Source organism: Berghia stephanieae, chromosome 1 (assembly GCF_034508935.2).
Source record: "Berghia stephanieae isolate SIO BIC M18660-M18661 chromosome 1, UCSD_Bste_1.3, whole genome shotgun sequence".
Taxonomy (NCBI): Eukaryota; Metazoa; Mollusca; class Gastropoda; order Nudibranchia; family Aeolidiidae; genus Berghia; species Berghia stephanieae.
In genome coordinates this window covers 54923872-54934922 of record NC_088360.1, presented here as the reverse complement: position 1 = coordinate 54934922, position 11051 = coordinate 54923872, and the positions used below count along the sequence as shown (strand labels likewise).

At 35.6% G+C, this 11051-nt stretch overlaps 1 protein-coding gene across 2 annotated transcripts in view; it reads right to left on the bottom strand.

The window, feature by feature from the left end:
* The window catches only part of LOC144977869 (gephyrin-like), a 127706-nt gene that overhangs the window by 51087 nt on the left and 65568 nt on the right, over positions 1-11051 (bottom strand). For both annotated transcript variants that reach the window (XM_078923278.1, XM_078923272.1), the window contains one exon: positions 5941-6062. In XM_078923278.1, the coding sequence (XP_078779404.1) occupies positions 5941-6062 (122 nt within the window). The remainder of the gene's footprint in view (positions 1-5940; positions 6063-11051) is intronic.

Below are 11051 nucleotides of genomic sequence, written 5' to 3'. Positions count from 1 at the left end.
TAAAATCAAACGTCTATTAAGTTACAATCAAGCAATGCAATTTAAGCCAAAGAACTCGTCCTTCAAATATCGATCGATTAAAATGACCGTCGATATTGTTCTGTTGTTTTGTTTGGGGTTTTTTCTTTCTCTCCAGATTACCTCAATTAAGTGCACGGGCGTTTAAATGACTTACATAGTGTTGAAAGCGCCGTTAAACACCTAAAAAGAAAACATCAATCAAGTGCCACAGAAATTATAGGATAACCTCTATATCATTTTACAACAACGATGGCAACTTTTCGGTCACATACTACGCAGGGACAAAAACATACCAGCTAACCAAGCCATGTCGGGATACTTCCAAAAACACGGGAACCTTCTCAGAGGAAGACCGATCACAACACTCCCTGTAATCCTAAACAAAAACCTCACAACACTTGGACAAAGCATTAGTCTCATAACGGCAGGGGACCTTGAAAATCTGAGAACCCTAGCAGAGGACCGGCAATATTGGAGACACCTCACACAGGAAATACTGGAAACAGCCAAGGCGACCCGATCTTTCGGTCGAGACGCGAAAGGCATCTAAGTCAAGTCAAGTAAGTCTATGGACCTGTTGACTGACGGCTATGTGGTCTAGTGCTATGACACTCGCTTTCGGATAGGAAGATCCCGGGTTCGAGCCTCGCTCGGCGCATAGTTGAGTCCTTGGAAAAGACTTTACTCACATTCTCTCATCGTACTCAGGTGTAAAATGAGTACCTGGTCGTCAACAGCGTTGTCTCTGTCGGTAAACAAATTGTAATATCGCCTAATAGGCGTCATGTCTCGTTCTACATATTACGTGTTGCTGTTGGTCAGGGACCCTTTGTAAAGGGCTTTGAACACATTTAGCGGGTATTGAGCTATATAAAATCTCAAGTTAGGCAGACAGATTTCAACAACAAACAAACATGTGTGTAATTTTAGGGTTCATAACCAACCAGTCGGTGATTGAAAATAACACGAAGACTAACAACATGTCTGGATGGCAAAAAAAAAGTAGCGAAAAATAGTGTGGAGTTAATTGTCATATATAGGATACGTTTGATGTCACATGGCTGTTTTGTTGTCATTTTAAAGGAATTCGTTGGGGAGCGAAGACACAAATTCAAAATTAATCGGTAGTTTCAAGCTTTCTCAAGTATCTATTTATACATCATAGTGACGTACATTTGCGAAAAATTGCATATGCAACTGTTTTCTACACAATTTAACAAATATTTAAGTATCAATAACACATTTTATTACAAGTCGATTGGTGCTGTGCCATAATCTCATTAGTAAGATAATGATAATATTGATGGTAATGAACATGAAGGTGATGATGATGAAGATGATGATGATGATGATGATGATGATGATGATGATGATGATGATGGTGACGACAACAACGATGATGATGAAGATGATGAAGATGATGATGATGATGATAATGAGGATGATGATGATGATGATGATGATGATGATGATGATAGTGGTGGTGGTGGTGGTGGTGGTGGTGGTGGTGGTGGTGGTGGTGGTGGTGGTGGTGGTGGGGTGGTGGTGGTGAGGGTGGTGGTGGTTGTGGTTTAAATCCGAAATACTCCATTTTAAAAATACATATATTCCATACTCAATTAATTGCGTTTAATTCACTTTTCTTTCATTCTTTTTTGGGCGTATTTGTGTAATCAATCCTTCAAGACCTTCTCCGTAAAATAAAACATTCCATATTTTAAACCTCCATGTGCATTGGAGTGAAAATAAACAAGAAGATACCTCGTTCCATAAATGTTTAGACGATGCCGCTGCTATTTATAGATTAGCATTAATCAACAATCGATCGTTTCTCTTCTTTTTTTTCCCCAGACTTTCTTTGTCCTATCCTTTATCAAATTTAGTAATGAGAAGATAATTAAGAATCAGTTACAACCCGTCGCTCCTTTGTACTTGATTTCGAGGGTAGAAAGAACTTGGCAATAATCTAACAAAGGTTTTAAAAGAGCGACAATACAAAGAAGATGGGAAATGGCTGGGTTTTGTTGTTGTTGTTGTTGTATGTTTGTCTTTTTTTTTTTTTGTTTTTTTTTTTTTTTGTTTTTTTTGTTTGTTTGTTTGTTTTACACAAAGGGTTTCGCTGATTTTAGAAACTGACTGCGATACGTTTGAATAAAAATGAAACAATCACCACCGGTAAAAAGGAAGATGGGGGGGGGGGGGAGGGGGGGGAATTCTGATCTAGATTTAGTATACGCTTATAAACACCCAAGGAGGACTCTGGCAAATAGTGCTACATAATATTATATACCAAGAACAGAAGCATATCACCAAAAGAAAAAACAAACAAAAAATCAATCAAGAGTGATACACTCAAAGGGATCATTGTAGGCCTACATTTCGATAACAAAGAACAATAATTTAACACTTTACAAAGATATTAATTACATTCACTTGTCTGTGTCCCTCTCAACAATAGACTCCAAACAAAACTAAACCATCGCATTTCAGATCAAGGATAAAATCCAAATGTAAGAGACAATACTTCTGTATAATAATCAAATGCATTTTTTAAAAAAAATAAATGAGAAAACGTTTACTCTTCACGTCGATATAATATAAAGAAAATGATCTCCAACTTGCCACAAAGTCTTAAACCTGACACTTAAAAAAAAAAGGGGGGGGGGGGGCGGAACGTGTCCAGTTAACATATCGAAAGATGAAGTAAAAGTTTTCTTGCCGAAATTTAAAATATAAGCATTTCGATAGATTATAGTGGAAAATGGTATAAGTAAATAGAGGAAATGGAGAGAGTGACCCAATATTGTAATACACATCTCAGGGGGGGGGGAGAGAGAGAGAGAGAAAGAGAGAGAGAGAGAGAGAGAGAGAGAGAGAGAGAGAGAGAGAGAGAGAGAGAGAGAGAGAAAGAGAGAGAGAACAACACATTTTTAATATTTTGGTCGGAAAACTCGTCCGTCCAATATCGATTGATTAAAATGACCCTCATCTTGTCAAAAACTCTCAAACTTGAGACTTCCTCCTCGAAAGACGAGTGTTCTGGCAAACATTTTTAAAATGTGTTGGTTTTTTTGTGGGGGGGGGGGGGGGGGGGGGGGTTCAGAATACGGCAATATAGGAGAAAGACGTTCCTTTCCCTTGGAGAGAACACCATCCATCGTGGAGAAGGAATTGGTACATATTATAAATACCAAAATCCGTGTGCGATGACTGATTCTCCTAATCTCCTATATCATTCTCTATTACAAACACCGTAGAAAGGAATTATAATAAATTGATATTCAAGGTTGTCGCACTGTGAAGAAACGCCTTTAAAAAAATAGTTTGGCCAAATTCGTCGTTCATTCAAATATCGGTGGATTCAAATGACCCTCGTCATGACAAAAACTCTCAAACTTTACAAGTCCTAAGAGTTTCTGACAAGATAAGGGAGATTAGTCAATCGGTATTTGAAGGACAAGTTTGCTGACTAAAATATTTAAAATGTGTTGTTTTTTGTTTTTTTCAGAGAAGGGTAGGAAGATATATTTATGTCAGACGGTGTCTCTTATGACTCACCTGGAGCTACTTCGTTTGTTTCGTTAGTTGTTTTCTATTCAATTAATTTATTTTCCATTTTTTTATGTTTGGTTTTTGCTTTGTATTTTTTCTTATTTTGTTTCTTTGTTTGTTTGTTTGTTTGTTTGTTTTGTACTGTTTTGATTATTTTTTTCTTTGTCTTTAAAGTGTTAATGTCATGAATTTTTTATCTTTTTGACAGATTTTCGAGATTGCGGGGGCTTTTTTGTTTTAGTTTTGTTTTCTTTCTTGTTCTTTGGATTTTTGTTTTGTTCCTTAACTTTTGTTTTCCCTTTCATTTACATTAGTTTTTGTTTTCTTTTAGGGGTAATTGTTTTGTGTTTTTTGTTGTGGTTGTTTTGTTGGGGGGTTTTTTGTGCATGTTTTATTTTGTTAGTTGCTTTCGTTTGTTTGCTTATGTCATTTTAGTTATTGTTTTAATCATTTGTTGTTTTTTGTGTCTGTTTGTTTTGTTGGGTTTTTTTGGGGGGAGGGGGTGGGTTATGTTTTTTTTTTGTTGTTGTTGTTTTTGTTTTATGTAAGTATAATGTCATTCTAAAACAAACAATCATTAAGAGGATTGTAATTTCATATCATAGTACTTTGAGGGTAAAGGTGGTTCCGATTCGAACTCTTAACTACTCAAGCCTACGGCTACCGTCTTGACTCCTCATTTGTATATTATCTACTCACCCTTAAAATAAAGTTTAAATACCTGACACCTTAAATAAACCTGCTACTCTCTGAGAAAAAGGAGCGTGCCTTTAGTAGGTCACTGTGTCATTAGAAAGTAAATTCAGAATGCTTTCTAGTTTAGTGAGTTCGTTTCTTTAAACGTTAAAATTTAGAGCGATTGCGTTCCGACGAGTGCACCAAGGTCGTGAAAAGCGGAATTTCCACATTAACATTTAACATGAGATCTGAATAAAACCTGGTGGTCCCTGTGCTTCAACCGACCTTCGGACCTCCCCATTCCCAAAGGAAAGGCGAGACTCCTCTTTTGCACTAACGCTTTTTTTTAAATAAAGAAATTAGACTGATTTTACTTATCTTAATTAAACGTGACATGCATTTGAATAATATATAATCGTTGAGAAGTATTACAGCGGGGCCAGGCCTGGGTGCACATAATAGCAGGTGTGATAACCAGATCTGGGCTTGATTTAACATTGTTATAATGGACAATGTACTCGCACAAATTATTTTATTCTTCTGCCGTCCACTAATAAAATCCTTTTTTTTTTTTTTTCATTTTTAGCTGGAAAACTTTTGCTCCAATTACCCATAGATTAGTCAGAAGGATCTAAAGCTAGGACTTCCCTAAAGATGTTTCGAATTTCACACATTAAAAACGTCGCGGGTTTAAAACTTTCTGACAAATTGAGGATTATTGATCAATAATTGAAGCAAAACATTCTGGCCAAAATGGATTTTTTAAAATGTATTTTGTTATAGCATTGTCCAGAATCTCTGTCTCTCAAGGGAAAGGAAAGGTTGAGTTAAGAAGTACATCGTCCTCCAACTCATGAGGTTAAGAAAGACATCTAATATTAATCCAAAATCACGCTCCATTATTTGCGTGCGTTCCCTTGTGTATCATACCTAACCTTTTTGTAAAAACCCAGGTTTTTTTAAGTTTGGCCGGAAAAATCGTCCACTGAATATCGATCGCTTAAAACGAACTTCATCTTGTCAAAACCTTTAAACCTGGGACTTCGGGAGTCCCAAGGTTTGAGAGTTTGTTGGTTTATTTTTTTTTTTTTTTATTTATTTATTTTTTTTTTTTTTTGTTGTTTTTTTTTTTTACAAGAGGCGGGTCGTTTTAATCGATCGATAGTTGAAAGACTAGTTTTCTGGCCAAATTTTTTACAACGTTTTTTGCTCTTCTTCTTCTTTTTTTTCTTTTTTTTTTTTTGAGCGTAGTAGTACAGTAATACAATATGCAGATAGCTAATTCTGTTACTGATAATGTACAGATTTGTTGGGGAGGGGGGGGGAGGAGGGCGGGGGTAATCGGGTTATCTTGATCTTAATCGGTCATATATCAAAATCCAAAGGAAATCTTCTTTTAGCTTTTATTTAAGGCAATTAACCTGTTAACTCTGGAAAGTCACGTATTTGAAAAAAAAAATTGGCCAGAAAACTCCTCCTTCAAATACCGCTCGACCCCGCGAGGTCCCAGGTTTGATAGTTTTTGCTGAGATGAGAGTCATTTAAATCGATCGATTTTTGAAGGACGAGTTTTCCAGCCAAATGTTTCAATGTGTGTCTTTCCAGAGTACGGCAGTTATCTGATTGAGATAACGATGGTGCAGATAAGAAACACAAAGATACACAAAATGCACGATTAAAAGTACTCACGTGTCTTTAGCAATGCCAAGATCTACATAAGGTACACCGTATTCCCGGAGTAGTGACGTCAGCGTGGTTCGATTGGCATCGCGAATTTTGCCATCTGACAATGGACATTGAGGATCCACAAGCTAAAAGTATTGAGGAAAGAGAGAAAATAAAATAAACAATCCATCTCCTCCTACCCATCTCCTTCTCCTCCACCTCCTCCTCCTCCTCTTCCTCCTCTTCCGACGGGCTTAGTGTAACCGAGTATTTTACTGTCGTTATTAACAATAAAACGAATACAATGAGACTAAGACTTACTTTTCAAGTTCTATGTATAGCACAGCAATGGGGTATTTAGATGGGGTTCAGGAAACAATTATAGATTAAGGCTATCCACATTTGATTGCAGGATGTTGAACAGTCGGGAACTGAATTGTCTGATTTTCGTATTTTCATGTATTATTAGTTCGCTGGTGGGTATTTCGATTATATCATTTTATTACCTTGAAAAAAATCTGAGTTTGTTCGGAAAGGGGAAGCCATCCCAGTTTTTGGGGGGTCTTTTTCATGTTGGCGTCTGTGCTGCCTTGTTAGATACATTTTAGTGGTTTTGCGGTACCTAATACTGTAAGGTCAAGGCAGAGCATGTAAAAAAAGAAACGTGTCTAGCACTTTCGAATCATATTACAGGGCGGTGGTAGTCGATGTACTAATTATATTACGTATGCCGCCCACATTTGACCTACCTACAAAGATTAAGTCAGATTCTTTAAATTGCCTTTTTGGCAACCATGGCTTGTTGTCACGAACATGTTTCATAAAATTGGTTATAAGGTACAGGAGTGTTTTATTCTTTTTAAAGTATTGTTCACAGTGGGTATATTTATGATAATAAATTTAATATGCCGCTTTCGCTACAAAAAGCAAAATCTATGAGAAAAAAAGCGCATCAAGTCCGTGTGTTTAATTAACACTTTCGTGCTAAACAGTCATTCACTGAACTACAGAAACGCCATACACCACAGAGCTCTTACTTTATTACTGTCATTAAGCTTCATGAACAAAGCAGATGGAATATGTTTGAGAACTTCCATAGAAGCAATCTAACGGTTATTTTGCAAATGTTTTAAGGGGTTTACGACGCTTTGCGGCACATTTTGGTCATTTCAGCCCAAGAAAAAAAGAAAGAAAATGAGATAGCAAAAAAGAATTCTAGAATTATAATTGAAAGTACTCGAGGAAAAAGTAAGACAATGGTTCAAATAGGGAACAGATGTAGATTCCAAGAACACACTATCAGTGGCACTTAATTTGAAATCATCTAAGACTCATCCAGACACAAGCACATGATCCCAACTCAGAGGAATACACCCAAATGTTTACAAACTAATATATTCAAAAAACAAAAACAAAATCATAAAACATGGTAAAGAGATGATTTGCATGGGAAATAATATCATCTCCCAAAACTAATACTACACATTTGACTGTTTCTTCCTCAGCCAAGGACCCCAGCAAGGGTCAGGACAAAACCAAGTGGTCCCATTCGAAGACAAAGACAGAAAGCAACTCAGATAAAAAAAAATATAGGGGAATAGAAGTGACCTCCTTGCCACAATGGGAGGTCAAAAGATCCCACTCCGGAAGTAATCGAAATACTTGTATTCAACTTCCCGTAATGCCAGTACGACAAAGTACGAGCATCTTTCTTTCTAAACGCATTTAAAGGAAATAAGATATCTAACGTTGATTTCAAAAAATGTGATATTTATGGAGATTTTGACAAAAAATAAAACGTTTAGAAGAACGTCTAATTCGCATTCACCTAGCTTAGTGTACAGATAAGTCAAGAAAGAGAATAACCGAGTGCTTTAAGCCAATTTTGATGTGGAAGAAATTGAAGTATGTTTGTTGGTAGTCAAGTTGTTCTAGTTTTATTTTGAAAAAAAAAACAATGAATCAATCTATCAGTCAATCAATCAATCAATCATCAAAGCAATTACATACATTCGGATAAGGAACCCATGGCAGTCTCTTGTCTATAGTCATCGATGCCTTCTCCTTACCAGCGGTAGGAAAATCGTAAGATTCGTTACAAAACAACCACAACATTTTTCCCATTCTGATCTCTTCTGTGCATCACATACTAAATATTTGAAGAAATCATTTATGTAGTTATGAGAATGTAATGCGGTTTAGTAGAGCATGTATATATTTCTTCTGAGTTTGAGTCTAAAAAATAAATTTTTATGTTGGATGGGGATGGGTTGACATGTTTGGGGGAAATCCGGAAAATGATCGATAAGGAGAAAGTCAATATAACAAATTAGGGATAAAAACCTGAAAAGATTTGTGAATAAAACAAAGCCAGACAAAGTAAATTGGAAGAGAAAGTAATCCCCCAAAAAATCGGCCTGTCTCGGCAGGCAATCGAACCTCAGATCACCCTGTCAGACGTCTGGCAACTGTTTCATACACACGTTTCCAGATTTCATATTAAGAGGTTTGATAACCGAACGCAAATAATAAGGACTTTTTTAACAGTGAGTTTGAGGCGGGTTTTCCAGTTCAATAACGAGACTATAATTTGAGTTATAAACCAGTTAGTTAACTGCCGCACTCTGGAAAAAAACTCGAATTTTAAAATGTGGCCAGAAAACTCGTCCTTCAAATATCGATCGATTAATATGATTCCTAGTTGGGATTTCAAGAGGTCCCAGGTTTGAGAGTTTTTTTTACCAAAATGAAGTTCATTTTAAGATCGATGTTTGAGGGACGAGTTTTCTGGCTAAATTTTTAATACGTGTTTTTTCCACAGTACGGCAGTTAACTGTTTAAATTAGAGAATTAATAAAAACAGATTCCGATGGTTCCATGGCATAGCCATCAGACGAATCGCCTCTCAGGCGTGATAACGGACATAATTTATAATTGCTTGCTATTCTATGGATGAGATACTAGCCTATGGCAAACTAGTTTGCATCAGAACTCATGTCATCAAACCCAAATATTCAAGAACTCCTACGTGGACAAAGGCAGCAACGAAAAATTACATCAGAACACAATCGCACACGATTCGTTTGCAATTAAGTCGGATGTCTTGCCATTAATATTAGAGCTGACGGGAGCCACAAAAATTAAAGAAATTAGAGTTGCGTCGGCCTGAAGTTTAGTTTATATAGCTCTTAATTGACAAGATACTGTTACTACAAAAATTACAACTCTAATCGTAGCATATACAATAAACAGTAATTGATATAAGATATGAAGACTTCACAACGTGTTGTAATCAGTCGCAATTATAGATAGATACAATTACATAACTTTAAAATAGCTTGGAGTGAAATTTCTAAATCAACAATATCTGTTAAAATTCGATCAGAATCGATACTCGATTACATATTTGAGTAAGAGTATCATTAAATAATATGACAGTTTACTTGGTGATTCTAGGATTCGATTACTCCCATTTTCGAGCTTTTATTCATTGATATAGAGCAGTAAAGTTAGGTGTCCCAAACGTAAACAAAGGTCGAGAAGCACGTGGCAAACCACATGTTCCTGTCTTGACAGCTCACGTTCCAATGTAAATAATAGAAAAAAATAACCTTTAAAATTTGGCTGTTAGGTGGCAAAAGAAACACATATTCATAAATACTCGATCATGCATCAAATAATGTCTAGATATGGATATTTTATGGAACAAAAGGTAAAATTTTCTAAAATTTATCAAAAGTTACAGTCTATCTATTTTTAGACCAGAGCAAATTATTGCGCTGGTGTGAACAAAACGAGAATTATTCGGAGCCTGATTTTCATAATAATTTAGCCTTATATTATTATTTCTGCAACTGTTAGATTTTATGTAAACATATTTTCAATACTGAAAGTGTATTGCCTACAACTCAAACTACAAAATTGGGAGACCTATATTGTGCGTAAATTATTCCGGTCCCTAACGGAAATCACTAGCAACTTGTTATTGTTTACGTTTGGGGCACCTAACTTTACTGCTCTATAGTTAAATTGGTCAAGGATGTTTGTCTCATGTTTATTCAATCAATTAAATATAACAACAAGAGAGCCACATCCTTACTAATTGGTTCCATATAAATTGCATGAAAGCCAATCCAGACAAGTTCCAGGCTCTAACTGAAGGCAAAAGAACGCAGAATAAGCGGTCGGTATTTAATATGGATTCAGTAACAATGCCATGTGAAGACACGGTAAAGTTACTTGGAATTGATATTGACTACCAACTAAAAATTTGACTTTCACATCAAGGAATTATGCAGGAAGGCTTCTCAACAACTTAACGTGTTAAAAAGAATAGGAAGACACCTCTCCAAATAAAATAAACAAACAATTTTCCATTTACGTTTATTTTTTCAAATTTTAACTTTTGTCCACTTATTTGGTACTTCTGCTGAAGAGCAAATACTTAAAAAGTGGAGAAAAAAATTCAAGACCATGCTTTCAGATTCATATACAGTGACTATACCGGCACTTACGAAAACTTATTAACAAAGGCTAAAGTTATCCCCCTTGAATCCTAGTGAATGCAAATTATGGCAACAAAAACATTCACAATTCTTAGTATATTATTCCCAAAATGTCTAGAAAATTTAGTAACTTTCAAAGAAAGAAAATATGATTTCAAGCACACCAATACTGTAAATGTTGCAAACACCAAAACAACCCATTTAGGTAAACAGTCCTTTCGTTATGCCGCTGCAGTTTCGTGGAATAATCTGCCAGAGCACGTGAGAAAGAAGACATATTTGAATAGGTTTAAAATACTCTTATGACAAAGGTGGAGTTTCTCAGACTAGTTCAGATCTGTTTTCAGTTCCTGTAAGTAAATTTGATATTCATATTTAATGAATCAGTGAAACATGTCAATTTTTATGTATAATATTACAGTATTTAGTTTATGTCGGTGAAAAACCTTAAAGGTCTTACTAAATTTAAATCAGATCTTATTAAGAAAATATCTATCATTATTTTTTCAACTTATTATTTTTATATTTTGTTGTCATTGTTACTAGTTGTTGCCTTGTATAACAGATGTATGCAAAATATTTATTTTTACCGACAATAAATATGTATTCATTCATTTATTCATTCAATCA